The sequence below is a fragment of the Carassius carassius genome, chromosome 14 (assembly GCF_963082965.1).
Source record: "Carassius carassius chromosome 14, fCarCar2.1, whole genome shotgun sequence".
In the NCBI taxonomy this organism is placed as follows: domain Eukaryota; kingdom Metazoa; phylum Chordata; class Actinopteri; order Cypriniformes; family Cyprinidae; genus Carassius; species Carassius carassius.
In genome coordinates, this window is record NC_081768.1 from 17263207 (window position 1) to 17278748 (window position 15542).

General features: G+C 36.9%; 1 protein-coding gene and 1 long non-coding RNA gene across 5 annotated transcripts in view; one reads left to right on the forward strand and one right to left on the reverse strand.

Annotated features, from left to right (window-relative positions):
- LOC132157207 (uncharacterized) overlaps positions 1 to 402 on the forward strand; it is a 212484-nt gene extending 212082 nt beyond the window's left edge. Inside the window, exon 2 of the long non-coding RNA XR_009437526.1 lies at positions 346 to 402. This is a non-coding gene — a long non-coding RNA (uncharacterized LOC132157207). The remainder of the gene's footprint in view (positions 1 to 345) is intronic.
- Positions 403 to 821: 419 nt separating this feature from the next.
- Positions 822 to 14644, reverse strand: sufu (suppressor of fused homolog (Drosophila)). Of its 4 annotated transcripts, none has more exons than XM_059566440.1 (13): positions 14272 to 14643; positions 13868 to 14002; positions 13541 to 13677; positions 13033 to 13175; positions 12688 to 12773; positions 12283 to 12355; positions 10932 to 11085; positions 10703 to 10805; positions 3652 to 3690; positions 3092 to 3226; positions 2108 to 2246; positions 1892 to 1960; positions 822 to 1798 (listed from the first exon to the last, which is right to left on the reverse strand). In XM_059566440.1, exons 1-13 carry the CDS (start codon positions 14421 to 14423, stop codon positions 1709 to 1711), a joined length of 1455 nt encoding a protein of 484 aa, XP_059422423.1. In that variant the 5' UTR covers positions 14424 to 14643; the 3' UTR covers positions 822 to 1708. The 4 variants fall into 4 exon arrangements, with proteins under 4 accessions (XP_059422423.1, XP_059422422.1, XP_059422425.1 ...); XM_059566439.1 differs by having other exon boundaries at positions 10932 to 11088; positions 14272 to 14641; XM_059566442.1 differs by lacking the exon at positions 3652 to 3690 and having other exon boundaries at positions 14272 to 14644.
- Positions 14645 to 15542: the final 898 nt, after the last annotated feature.

Consider the following 15542-nt stretch of genomic DNA (forward strand, 5'->3'; position numbering starts at 1 on the left):
ATATGCAATTTAGTAAAACCAGATTTTTTTTTTGTACAAACATGCTTAAAAAGCATGCTTTGTATGCTTTTTTTTCACATTACAAGCAGGATTTAGAAAAGCAAATGTTCTTTTAAAATGTAACTTCAGTCCATTCTAAGGTGAATTAAGGCACCTGTGCTTGCACATTGTCTTGTGTTGCTAAATGTTTAACAAGAAATGTTTTTTTTGTTTTTAAACAGACCAGAAAAACAAACAAAAAAACATCAATCACCATTTTTTTTTCTTAAAGGGTTAGTTCATCCAAAAATGAAAGTTTAAGATATTTTAGATTTGGTCCAAGGGCTCTCAGTCCCTCCATTGAAGCTGTGTGTACGTTATACTGTCCATGTCCAGAAAGGTAATAAAAACATCATCAAAGTAGTCCATGTGAATTTGTTGAAGCATCGAAAATACATTTTGGTCCAAAAATTATGACTTTATTCAGCATTGTCTTCTCTTCCGGGTCTGTTGTGAGTGCGTTCACAACACTGCTGACGTGTTATTGGGCGCACCAGAAAACATGTCAGTAGTGTCGTGAACGCACTCACAACAGACCCGGATGAGAAGAAAATGCTGAATAAAGTCGTAATTTTTGGACCAAAATGTATTTTCGATGCTTCAAGAAATTCTAACTCACCCTCTGATGTCACATGGACTACTTTGATGATGTTTTTATTACCTTTCTGGACATGGACATTATACCGTACACACAGTTTCAATGGAGGGTCAGAAAGCTCTCGGACTAAATCTAAAATATCTTAAACTGTGTTCCGAAGATGAATATGTCTCCAGCATGTGCGTTCAGATCAAGATTGCCAGGTTTTCAAAACAAAACCTAATTGCCAAATTGCTTCTCAAAACTAGTCCAATCGTGTGTCCTTCCGGGCGATAAAAATACACGTTTTTGGCAGGGCTACCTTGGTAAAATTTGCATTTTAGGGGCTAAATATCACATTATTGGGATTGGGGTTGCTTCGACCCGCGGACATGAAAAACAACAGCAGATTTGGCAACACTGGTTGGCATTTACTACACACCGAGCCGTAATTCACTGACAATATACACAAAATCGATTTCAAAATCGAAGGCGATTCTTGCTTGTCCATGAACTATGGCTCTGTGTAATAAATGCCGCTCCACCTGAACCAGTGTTGCCAAGTCCGCGGTAGTTTTTCCATGTCTGCTGCTCAAAGCGACCCCAATAACGTGATATTTAGCCCCTAAAATGCAAATTTTATCAAGGCAACCCTGACAAAAAACTTGTATTTTAACCCCGGGATGCAATCTTTATCGGGGAACCTCCTGGAAATGAGACTGGACTAGTTTTGAGAAGAAACTTGGCAGGATTTGTTGTGAAAACCTGGCAACCCTGACCTAAACGCACATGCTGGAGATACACTACTAATTACAGGAGCGCCTTTACGGAGGAGATGTGCATGAAAATCGCATTTGATTTTTTGCACAGTCCTATGCTAAGACAAGTGGTATAACGGAAAATACAAAATGTTGTACACATGTAAAAAAAATTCTGTGACATTTGCAATCATCTATGATACTCTCTTGGAAAAGGGGAAGTGTCTGAATGTCTGTTTCCTTCAACCATCTGTAGGCACATTAGCCTGGCAAAAAGAGTTGAACTCCTTTCTGTAGATGTGGGTTTGTAATCAGGGACAGTGTGCTCCCAAACTTATTGCAGTGGGCTGTCAAACACTGTGTCTGGCAGGACAGAGATCTTTAGCTTCTTATTGGGCCAGCTGTACTCCTTCGGCAGCTTACACTGGGTGAGAGGGTAAAGAGATATATCATGTTAAAAACATTGAGAAGTTTATAAAACCAGTGAAATATCTTAATGCGAGGTCTAAAATCTTACCACTTCACGGGTGCTCAAATCCCGAACGTCAGCTAGCATTTGCTCTACAAACTCCTCAGTAAGGAGTATCTAAAGTGAGGGGATCAGAACAAAGTCACACACATGGAACAACACTGAGCTTTAAAGAAATCGTTCAACCAAAAATGAAACCTTTCCTGAAAATTTACTCACCACCAGGCCATTTTTTGTGATGTAATAGTAATGAATGTCTGTTACCTGTAACCATGGTCCATGAGCAGCATATGGATGCTCTTCAGTGGCAAAGGCCCCTTCTACCCCAGTGGATACGAAGGTGATTGCCGTGTCTCCATTAATGCTTTTATATGTGAAATGTCGGCCATGAAGCAGACGACCTCTACAAGAAAAGATGAAAAAGAAAAAAGCTGAATTAATCATTTGCACACACACACTGATAAGTGCTGTTAAGAGGGAAATATCAAAGGCTAAAGCTATAAGTAACCTGATGTTCACTTTCTCCCTGTTCTCACTTGGACTTTAAACAAAGGCTTCTCTGTGAGCCTCGTTTCTGTTTCTGTCTAAACAAGGAGATTACATAAAACTCATATCCCAGTCTTTCAGTGCCAGCAATATCAGAGCTGTTAACATTTCAGTGAGCTCAATTTGTTTGCACACTAGAATATACTGTAATATGAACATAGTGTAAATCAGCACACTAGTACAATGTGTACTTTTACTTCTCACTTCTGAGTGAAATCACAATCCCTGGCCATAGTCAAAGTTCATGCCTTGGCAGTGATTTTCAGGGATGAAAATTAAGGGGGGCTTGGAGCAAAATGCTACAAAAATTCACGATAAGGGAGCAAAAAATTAACTAAATCTATTAAGACTTTTAAAATCTATTAAAGAAAAAAAAAGTTGATTGCTTTATTACATTTAGATCTGCTATTGTTTCATCAGGTTTCTTTTTACATTATGATGTATTTTTTATCCATTATGTCCAATCACAGGTTTCTGTATAGTTTATAGCAATGGCCAATCAGAGGCGTTCAGTCACCACTGAAAACGTTTGTTCTGCAGTATTTGACAAAGACAGCACAAAATGCATCTGGAAATGAACTGGAACTGAATTTGAATTAAATTAACAGGAAAGCTTATTTTAAACCCTTGTGGATTTCAAGAAAACTTAAGGCAAACGACCTTTAAATATGCAAGTACACTCTGAACAGAGTTTTGCCCTACCTGAGGCACAGCGGGAGAAGAGTCCCAGACTCCTGGTTGAACTTCAGATGCACGCTTTCCAGCTGTCGTGTTCGCACCAACTCATGAGGGACAATAGCAGCTGAACTCTCGCTCTCTAGACTGTCCTTACGGCTCCTGGGATAATAGAAGAGGGGAAAATATAAATAAGGAAAATACAGAATGAGAGTGTCCAATGTGTGTCCAAGTGCCACATTTGAATTATATAAAAGTCATTACATTAGATAACCACGTGGTAACAGTGTTCATCACATTAACTACAAACCTGATCCACTAATGTTGAAATCCCAGAAATGTTCCAAATAATGATGTGCAATGATATTCATACATGTATAGCTTAACTGTCTAAATACTTTTGTTTTTTTTTAAAGTAAGAAATAGTGTAGTGCAGAGTTTTGTTTCCATTTTGTTGTAACAAAAAGTAACTTGCAGACACTTTACTGAACACCCATTTTCAAAGAGGAATAAAGAAGAATAGTCTCCATAACCCATTTGCTGGAGTAGTAGTTTCAGTTTCACTCAGTTTCACAGTTGGCTCTTACCTTGATATCTGCTGGGTCTGGAAATGTCCAACTGATTGTCTATGGAGAAATTAGGGGCAGATTTGTACCACAGCCAAGTGAATGAATGCATTTACCACTACTGCCAAATGGCAAATCAATTTTATCCTTTCCAAAAGCCACTTAAAAAAAGTCAACTTTCCCTTTTTTAAGAGACTGGAATGGCTCCTTTAAAGAGCAACTGATCAACAACTGACAAATAAATTCATGACACATGGTCATCAAAGTTTCTCAGTTAAGTGTGCATAATGATAACTTGACTGCTTTATTAAACAATGGGAAAAAATAAGTAAATGAATAAAATTGCAAACAGGATTCAACTCATTTTCATCATGTCTGGTTCTGTTAATTGTGCTTTAACTTGAACGGCTACTGAATCTATTGTGCGAATGATACATTGCCAACCAAAGTAGTCAAATTCCCCAACTAATTAATCAGAATTTAATCAATCGGAGGGGGCAAGTAAGTAAATTAATAACTTACTGAAACTGTAAGTCATTACTTTCATCACGACAAACTTGAAATTCAACACAACGACTTGAACACAAGTACTAAAAGAATTGTTAATGAAACTGGAATCGTTAAAAGGAATCTGAACCAAAACTGTTAAATTCTTTATGATTCTCAGTCAGTGCAGCAGCCTGAAATCATTTTCCTCTCCATAAAGAAAGTATTTACAGAAGTGAAGTTCTTTATTAGAAACGGTCATTGTACATCACTTTAGTTCAGCATTATGTTTCTCATTCATCATGATTATTTGGAACAGGCAACACAATTTCAGCAGGCAGTCAGGCTGAGCTCCAGGATGTGTGTCTGAATCTCTGGCTGGGCTACAAGTAGCAGGGGACCGTGAGCAAAACAAGGGGGTACAGACAACAGGATAGTGAGATTAATCCAGACAAACCATGCACTGAGATGATCTGGATTGCACAGCATTTAATGAGATGAGGATGGAGTGCTTAAAACAGTCACCCCAGCTAACTGCTACTATCACAGTCCTAATAACAAAGACTACAGGCAATGTCTTATAGCACAAATAATCATGGGTCTAAAAGGACAGTATAGCATAATACAGCACCCAATTGAAAAGCATATTTGTACTGGCAGACTATTGGCACTTGAAGCTAATTTCATGAGCTAGTAACACTGCTGTACAATAGCAGGTCAGCTGGCAAAGAGTCAGCACTCATGAGGACAAAGATTAAAGGGACAGGCTGTGTCTGAAAAATACCTGCAGGTAATTATCCACATATTGGACAGGTTTCTAAACCGCTGTCAAACCAATAGTGATTTTGATATATATATAGCGGTTGAGTTGAACCAACCAAGTTGATGAAATTCATTCCTAACTGTTTAAAATTGCAGGACTGTTTAAAAGCCATTTTTTAACTGTGCACCAAATAGGGGTGGGCGGCATGACTAAAACCTTATATAACAGTACTGCATCACATATGTATCATTCATGATCAGTAATTTTGTAGAGTTTTACCACACTGCTTTTCTTGAAGTATGCATATGGGTGTTTGGGTGCAGTATACATTGGATGTCTATGTATTTATTTTTTGTGTTTCACCAAGTTAAATCAATGAATGCTGTTTAAACTTGTTTAATAATAAATATAAGCAGTCCTAAAGAGTTTTCAGCAATAATAATATTAACAGTTACAGAACGTATTGACATTTTTGTAAGGGAAAAAGTCTCTCAACTGGTATATTGCCATATATTAAAGGTTAAAATTAAAAGGAGTACAAACCATTCAAGTCAATTGCCATTTATTTTTAGATAAAGTAAACAAAACTTAACTGAGTTTTTTAGCTAAATTATCAAGCTGTGATTTAACGGCTTTCCTGAGGTAAATGTAACATTACAGTGTTTACAAACTGATAGATCTTTCCACAGCTGAAACATGATACGTTTCAGTATGTTCCTTTCAACGTACCTTACTTCTGATATTAATTCATGGTTATTCCATGATACAGACCTAACTACTACTAAAGCGGAAGAGATGATCGCTTCGTGGATGGGAGAAGAACATCATGTATTTTGTTTAGTGATGTTTAGTGCAAACATCAACTGAAAATAGAACAGACTGACAGATCCATCTTGAAATGTAAATATCAGTTCAAAATCAGGGTTCTGCAAGATTTTTAAGCTCAAATTTAAGACTTTTTAAGACCTGAACATATACAGGTGCATCTCAATTTAGAATGTTGTGGGAAAGTTAATTTGTTTCAGTAATTCAACTCAAATTGTGAAACTTGAGTATTAAATACTATCCTCCTATCAACCATACTGGCAAAAGGCATCTCAGGAACCACACTTCAATGGTTTGAGTCTTACCTATAAGATAGGTCCTTCAAAGTATCTTGGAGAGGTGAGATGTCCAAGTCACAACATCTAACTACTGGGGTGCCTCAGGGCTCAGTTCTTGGACCACTTCTCTTCTCTGTCTACATGGCATCATTAGGTTCTGTCATTCAGAAACATGGCGTTTCATACCACTGCTATGCTGGTGACACTCAACTCAACCTCTCATTCCATCCTGATGATCCGATGGTAGCTATTCGCATCTCAGCTTGTCTAACAGACATTTCTTGCTGGATGATAGACAATCACCTTCAACTCAACCTTGCCAAGACAGAACTGCTTGTGATTCCAGCACACCCATTGTTTCATCACAATTTCAACATCAAGTTAGGCACATCAACCATAACTCCTTCAAAAAGTTATGATTGATGATCAGCTGACTTTCTCAGACCACATTGCTAAAACTGTCCGATCCTGCAGATTTGCTTTATTCAACATCAAGTTGAACATGCTGCACAACTCCTTGTTCAAGCTCTTGTTCTGTCCAGGCTGGACTATTGCAATGCCCTCTTGGCAGGTCCTCCAGCCAGTTCTATCAAACCTTTACAATTAATCCAGAACGCGGCAGCAAGATTAATTTTTAATGAGCCAAAAAGAATACAGCTCACACCTCTGTTTATAAATTTGCACTGGCTTCCAATAGCTGCTCGCATAAAATTCAAGGCATTGATGTTTACCTAAATTAGTTACTTCAGACTTATGTGCCCTCTAGAAGCTTGCGTTCTGCAAGTGAACGTCGCTTGATTGTTCCATCCCAAAGAAGCACAAAGTCACTTTTACGGACTTTAAAATTAAATGTTCCCTCCTGGTGGAATGACCTCCCCAACTCAATCAGAGCAGCTGAGTCCTTAGTCATCTTCAAGAATCGGCTTAAAACCCATCTCTTCCATCTTTATTTGACGCTCTAACTTTAACACTCACTATTCTAATTCTATTCTTAAAAAAAAATCTAACTACCTTTCTAATCTTTTTGTATTCAATTTTTTTTTTTCATTTATTATGCAATTGTGTGTGTATGTGTGTGTGTGTGTGTGTATAAAGACCTCTAACACTAGCTTGCTCTATTATTATTTTTATTCTATCTGTTTTGTTTTATTTATTATATTATTTAAAAGCCCATGCTACATGTACTGTGTTAACCTAACTGAGACTTGTTATAGCACTTATATTTCATTGTTCTTTTTGTTTTTGATTGCTTCCACTGTCCTCATTTGTAAGTCGCTTTGGATAAAACCAACTGCTAAATGAATAAGTGTAAATGTAAATGTAATGTAAATAAATTCATTGCACACAGACTGAAGTAGCTTGTCTTTGGTTCTTTTAATTGTGATGATTTTGGCTCACATTTAACAAAAACCCACTTATTCACTATCTCAACAAATTAGAAAATGGTGACATGCCAATCAGCTAATCAACTCAAAACACCTGCCAAAGTTTCCTGAGCCTTCAAAATGGTCTCTCAATTTGGATCACTGGGCTACACAATCATGGGGAAGACTGCTGATCTGATAGTCCAGAAGACAATCATTGACACCCTTCACAAGGAGGGTAAGAGTGCTGTATCCAAGCATGTTAACAGAAAGTTGAGTGGAAGGTAAAAGTGTGGAAGAAAAAGATGCTCAACCAACCGAGAGAACAGCCTTATGAGGATTGTCAAGCAAACTTTATTCAAGAATTTGTGTGAAGGAATGAATGGACTGAAGCTGGGACAGACGTGTCAAGGAATTTGCTGAAACACAGACAACATCAGAGGTGTCTTACCTGGGCTAAGGAGAAGAACTGGACTGTTGCCCAGTGGCCCAAAGTGCTCTTTTCAGATGAGAGCAAGTTTTGTATTTAATTTGGAAACCAAGTTTCTCGGGTCTGGAGGAAGGGTGAAGAAGCTCAGAGCCCAAGTTCGTGAAGTCCAATGTTAAGTTTCCACAGTCTGTGATGATTTGGGGTGCAATGTCTTCTGCTGGTGTTGGTCCATTTTGTTTTTTGAAAACCAAAGTCACTCACTACACCTGTTTACTAAGAAATTTTGGAGCATATCATGCTTCCTTCTGCTGACCAGTTTTTTGAAGATGCCGAAATAATTTCCCAGCAGAATTTGGCACCTGCCCACACTGCCAAAAGAACCAAAAGTAGGTTAAATGACCATGTTGTTGGTGTGTTTGACTGGCCAGCAAACTCACCAGACCTGAACCCCATAGAGAATCTACGGGGTCAAGCGGAAAATGAGAAACAGGAGACCAAAAAATGCCGATGAGCTGAAGGCCACTGTCAAAGAAACCTGGGCTTCCATACGACCTCAGCAGTGCCACAAACTGATCAGCTCCATCCCACACCGAATTGAGGCAGTAATTAAAGTAAAGTAAAAGGAGCCACTACCAAGTATCGAGTACATGTACAGTAAATGAACATACTTTCCAGAAGGCCAACAATTCACTAAAAAATTTTTTTTTTTTTTTTTATTGGTCTTCTGAAGTATTCTAATTTGTTGAGATAGTGAATTGGTTGTTTTTTTTAAATGTGAGCCACAATTATTGCAATTAAAAGAAACAAAGACTTAAACTACTTCAGTCTGTGTGCAGTGAATTTATTTATAAAATGATTAACTTTACATTTCAGCCGTTAAAGTCAAAAGTATTAATTAATTTATAAATTTAAACTATTATTATCAGTAAATTATTATATCAATTAAATAACAAATTAGGGGAGTGTGATATTGATGAAAAAAAAAAAGATATCTCCAAAATATTCTGGGATTTTATCGATAACGATAATTGATGATATTGATAGATATGAGCTGATATTTTGCTGATTGCGTTATTGTGCTGATATCTTAAGGACTACCGTGGACAGCTGACTCCTGAATTTTTTTATATCAGTTCACAGCAGTAATGGAAATCAATAATTTCCATGAAGTTTATTTTTACATTGAAGTCATTTTTTTCTAAAAGTGTGCACCATCTTTTAAATCAGATTCTTGCATTTGGGTTGTTAATTAAATCAGCATCAACAGAATTTATCTTTGCAATGCAGAGGAAACACAGTAGCTGCATTAGAAGTGTTATTTACATGCATTTACATACTGTTTAATGCAGAATGTCAATGTCTCAGAAGGACATGGAATACCTTAACCTGCAGTTACAAATGCATGGATAATATTTTGATATTTTACACATAAAATATTGAAAACTGACGTTTGAAATTATTTTAAAAAAATGAAAAGATAGAACCGAATCATTTAAACGGTTGATTCATTCAGGAACAAAACAGCGTTCTTTTGCTCAGAGATGCATTGTGGCTGGTTGAAATAATTTTTTTCTTTTTTGGAGAAATAGAGCAAAAACAGGAAATATGGTGTCTAAATCATAACCTCTTAATATTAACTACTTGTTTATTTAACTGTTGTATAAAATTAATATCACATTTGTAATCATGCTTGCTTTTGGGGAAAAAAAACCTGCACTCTTCATGTGATATTAACTAAATGAAATTGTATAAATATTCTGCCCCCATCTTCAATTATGTGAGAATTTTAAATGCATTTTAATAGACTGATTAATGCATGCAGTGAAAGAATGCACTCTAAATGCATGAACGCGCACTAAATTACTAGACTTCATCACCTAATGTATGCGTGCAATCTGTAGGTGTGTTTTGTGTTTGCTTTTCGTGATATAATATCAAATCGCACATCATTAAAACTACAATTATGATATTAATCGCAGACCATACATATTGCACACGCCTATGTTTGGATTTTGATAATGCATTGTCTTCTGATCGATCCAACAGTTCACATTTAAAGCTCTGCATGTTTGCAGGGTAAAAACATGGGTCGATTTTCGCATTGTTCTGAACTCTGAACAAAACAAAAGTTGTATTGAAAATGCTCATTCATTCTCTGCCAGCAGGTGGAGCGTTTGGTAGAAATATCCCCAGTATTTCCTCAGTAGTAAAGGCAGAACACAAAGCAGCACAGCACTGGACTTTGAACGTGCATCGCTCATGTTTATTCAATGAAATCATAATGTTAGCCTTCTGAAGTTTAATCATCACATTCAGCCATATCACAATTCTGGTCTTCCCATCCCCAAATTTAAAACCTCTTGAAATCATAATTAAGACTTTTTCTTGTACAATTTAAGACTTTTTAATGACTTAAATTTGAAACCACTAAATTTAAGACTTTAAGACCCCGCAGAAACCCTGAAAATGAAGACTGATTAAAATTAGGAAATCAATAAATCCAGCCCTATTACCAACTTATACATTTACACAATAATGCGCGCAACAGAAATGTTTGTGATGTTACACTGCTCAACCCATAATCATAATCTCAATCACTTATGTGATTAATAATGCAGCCCTGTGTGCTATAAACAATATAGCAAAATCTCTACCTGGTGACAAACTTTTCACACTATGTATATACAGTCAGAGTGCCTAGACCTGGCTCCAAATATCTTTTGTCTCCTAGCCATAAACCATAATGATTCCATTATGTCCTGAACAGGTGGCATAGTAAACCAAAGCAGTTTGGTGTCCTGAAACAAACTTTTCAACCTGCTACTTTGAGAATTAAGGTCACAGCACTGGGTAAACCATACTTCCGTTTGACCAGTAGAATTACGCACTCCAAAAGCTCTGATTGTCATGAAAGGGCAGGACTTACTGTGGCCGGTCGTGACTGTGCCTCTGACTGCTGATGGGAGGCAGGACAGACTTGCTGTTAATCTCCAGTCCTTTCCTCAGGGCTTCTCTAATCTGTTCAGTGTCTGTATGAACAATACACAAATATTCATGACAATGTGACAGTAGTTTGAGACAATACAAAATCTTTGAAGCATACAGAGTTTGGTGTCTTGTTTTTAAATCGGGCTGCGCTTGTCCTTGGCACCCACCTTTGTCGGACAGCCTGCGTGGCTGTGACCCAATGCAAATGCTCCTGCTGTCGTCCTCATCCTCGGGAGGTCGGCTCAAGTCATCCCAGGCGCACTTGGCACTGACCCCACTCAGGTTAGAGCCGTCCGTCTCTATGCCCTTATCCACTCGTTCCTGCTTGGGATGAGCAATCAACATGCGCACTAATCAGAAGGAGATCAGCATGGCTGGACATGTGTCCGTCTCAGTGCAGAGAGCGAGGGGTCAGAGGACTAACAGCAGGTGGAGGTGTTGCGTTTAACAGCCACAGACTTAATTACACTCCATCTTTTCCCATTACTCCTGAAGCATCACAGTATGTGCTATAACAGATGACCTTAATCGCCAGAAATGATTATCATTCATTACTTGAGAGAGGCAAAATGTGTGGGGAATAAATAGACTGGGGAATAAACATGCTTAGGAAATGACCAGTTTAGTTTGGATACACAAAAGTATCTTAGTTAACACAGTTAACAAGGTCTTACATTTAAAGGAATATTTCAAAGAAACACTAGCAATTGCACTATTAAATTTCTGGCTGATACAGATAGGCAAACAATTATTATGTTATGTTAAAGTTAATCAACAATATAACGAATGACTGATATTAAAATTCTAAGCTATTTTCTCTAAATAAATAAAAGAGCAAAAACATCAAACAAAACAAAAAAGCAGATTTAGGCATCACTACAAAATGTCATGTACAGTATGATAATGGATATTCATTTTGAGATCTGCTAAAGATTACATTTAATAGTTTTTTTTTTATTTAGTGTTTTAAAAGATAACTTTAACTGATGATGAAAATGTCTGTGCAAAAAAATAAATAAAATACTTATACATCTAATAAAAATGTTTCTTGAGAACCAAATCAGCATATTAGATTTAATTCTGAAGGATCATGTGACACTAAGGACTGGAGTAAAGATGTTGTTTTATAATGTTTACATGTTAAAACAACATAATAGTATAGTATAATTATCATCCTTTATACTGTTATTTTACAGTATTTATGACACTTCTTTCCAAAACAATAACATTTTTACCAACCTCATACTAGCATAATACTCAATATCGCCCGAAGTATATATAATTTCGACCAGTAATGATAATTTGAATGAAATACTAAAGTTATATTTGTGTGAGGAGCAGACCAAAATATTATTTAAAATCATCTTTAAAGGAACAGTTTGAGCAAATAACCACGAACAGTTGTCATATGTTAAAGAGGAGCATATACATTTTTCAAAATTCGTGTTCCACAAAAAAAAAAAATGGATGTGAATGATCTGTTCCTTTCAACAACATGCAAACTTTAGAAAGCCTTACTTGCAAGTGTGGATCAATTTCAAATATAGTTTCCCCTCTTCTCATGTCAGTAATTAACCATGGACCCCCAGCTCTGCAAACAAAACAGCAGACGAAACAAGACCCAATTCAGAACTAATGAAAAACAAAAACAGCACACAACATCTCAGAGCAAATGAAAGCTCCTGGCCCACTTAGTGGAAAAGAAACATCATTTAGAAACATGACACACATATTCTTGCACTAAAACAAACTTGTAACTTCACCCCTCCATAAATGCCACAGAGACAAAGTAATTATCACGGGCATTAATTTAGTTTCTCAGCTGGTTAAGTCAGTCCTGCGGTTTCTTTAACGTAGTTTTCCCACCAATTGAGCACGAGCATGTCCTTGGCCTGTCTCATGGCTGTCTGTGGGATTACTCACATGTGCACTTCTCTCAGCAAGTCCAGAATGCCTTGACCGTTCCACTGCTGTGCTGCCTGCAGCTCCTCAGTGCAAACACCCACAATCTGATGAGCACAGAAGGAAAAACTTAATTTAAACCAATCATGAGGAGACACGTGCATAAGAGGCCAAGGTTAATAAACAATGTGTTAAGGTTGTTTCAAATATACAGTGGGGCTCAGTTGAACATTAACAGCTATATAAACATGTCTGAAACTGATCTCAAAGGCTAAAGAAAAAAAATAAGAAAACTAAATAAATGTGATTTTATATTAGTCTACGGTCAACAACTTTTTTGGAAACTGCTGGCTTGTTGTGCTTGACCTGAAGGAAGCTGACGTGACCAAAGGGGGTCTGCACCGGCTGCATCTGAGGGTCCTCTGTGAGCAGCATATGCTGGATTCTAGACTCACTGTTGTCCAACGGACTGTGCCACGAAATGTGATCGCCGCTACAGAATGTGTTTTCTGTTGCAGAGCAAATGATTTGTCTGAGAGGTTGCATACTTTCATGAGAGCAATATTTAAATATTGAACATAGAAATTAAGTATCATTTTGATTTTGACAACTCTAACATATTAATATATCTCTAATATATAAGTGTAATCTCTAATATATAAGTGTAGATTAAAAGCATAAATGGTTCATACTATCAGGCTGAGAAATAATGATCATGAAAAACTACATTTTCACCATTTACACCATATTTTAAATTACTTTAGATCTGTTAAAGCTGAAAACAACAGCTGCTAGATTGTTTTGAAATTACAAAAGGAATGCTTCCAGAAAATATAACACTCCTACCCCCAAAGAGTGGGTGCAGGTACAGTACCTGATTGAAACACGTATCGAGCCAAGCCTTGCATGAGCTCAGCTGGCCAGGTAGGGGGTGCCGTCTCTCCTGCTTCTCTCTTCAAGCGAAATGTGAGTTCAAAACCAAAACCACTTGGGCCCTCTTGACCTGTGAATCTATAAAGAAGCAGAATACAGCTGAATTTCAATACCTGCCAACCTACAAATCTTGACACAAAACTAAACGTCAAATGCATTCTACTGCTGAAACTTGAATGTAAATATGATATAAGTTGAACTAAACTAGCTGGGTATTAACAACATTGTAATGTAATGAAACTTTTATCTCATAATCCGTCATTCTTACTCATGAACTCTGTTGTCCCCATACAAGTCACTTAGACCCAGGCTGACATAGTGCCAGTGTTCTGGTACATCTTGTCCAGGACATCCCAAGTTTCTGTACATACTAATGTAGTCCAGAGGATCTGGACCCCCCAACCTGAAAAGAGGATTATAGGTGGAAAAAGTGAGTCACTGATGGAAAAGTACACTTGAAAATGTGTCATTTGCCGATTAATAATGCTTCTCATGACTTAAATGTGATTTTTTTTTTAAATCTTTGATCACCACTCAGATGATCAGTGTTTTAATAGTACAAACTAAGTTACATCTGAAATAGTTATTTGAATAAAATCCAGTTTTACTGAACTTGTTTTATGTGTGCATGTCAAGTAACAACATAAAATAGTAATGCTTAAGACGTCTCACCAATACTTCACGATGGCTGTGACTTGCAGCGGGTTCGCCTGATCGGGATACAGACGCCTGCATTGCCCATAAATGGCCTGCAATCCCGGGGGAAAGATCGAAGCGAGGCCGAGGTGCGCTCCTGCTCCGCTGCTAGGCCGCATCTCATCCATCCCCACACGTCCGCACCAAACAGGGAAAAAAATATGTCGAAAAAGCAGGGAAAATGGGTCTGCTTTAAAATGTACGATTAAAAAAAATCAGATTAAATAACCGATAAAGTAAAAACGATTTGTAACAATTTGCCCCTATGTTTATACCCTGTTGCAGCTTTTCCCTCTGTGGTTACATGTCCAGAAAGGGGACGTAACCAACGCTTTGATTGACACTTGATGCACCCAATAAGAACAGGCGTTAGAAAGAAACGACATGAGAGACGCAAACCGATTGGACAAATTGCGATCAATGACTTTGTTAGCTGTTGATCCATGTGGAGGTGGAGCTCAGTCAGTGTCCAATATACCATTCACATAAACGTATTTATTACTTTTGCGCAATTTAGAGATGAATTTAACTATTTTATAATGAATTATGTCTTCCAGTTCCATGCATTTCAATAGCTTCTGTTAACATTCCAATCACTTCCATAGACACAATAATTGTTTTTATTTTAATTTTTTTATATATATCAGAAAGAAACAGATAAACATTAGAACAAGAACATACGGGACGGGGGTACAGACATTAAAAGGTCATAAAATAAGTAAAAGTGTATTAATTAATTAAAAAAGTACAGAAAAGGCAATAATTACATTTTGTACAGTTATACAATCATTTTAAAATCATAAAAGTTACAACTTATGATTTTATATATATATATATATATATATATATATATATATATAAAGATTGGATGTTTCTCAGGCTTTTTTTATTAGAGGAGATTCTTTGAAGTGATGAGTAAAGCAAAAGTAAATCAGAAGTGAATATTTTACAGTTAGGTTTAAAGTTAAGGCATTCCACTTTGTGCATGAGGAATTTTCCCATCATACAAATAGAGTCCAGGGCACAGACTAGAGCTCCCTATTGTCAGAAAACCACAGAACGAAAGAGAACCTTAACTACACAAATGTTATATAGACTAAATAATATGATAAGTAAAGATGCTGAAATTTGAAGCCAGACTTGTTTAGTATAAGGACAAAAATAGAATGGTGTGGAGTGGAGAAAGATTTGTATGAACTTACTTAAATATTTGTTGCAGGGGTAATAATGATTAATAATTTTATTTT

Excerpts from the sequence above, each read along its gene's own strand:
- sufu (XM_059566439.1), bottom strand. The coding sequence starts at position 14,423 with ATGGATGAGATGCGGCCTAGCAGCGGAGCAGGAGCGCACCTCGGCCTC. Across the intron at positions 12,774-13,032 it reads GTCACGTCAGCTTCCTTCAG|ATTGTGGGTGTTTGCACTGA; the intron begins GTCAAGCACAAC and ends TGTGCTCATCAG. Across the intron at positions 3,691-10,702 it reads CACAGTCACGACCGGCCACA|ACAATCAGTTGGACATTTCC; the intron begins GTAAGTCCTGCC and ends ATTTCTCCATAG.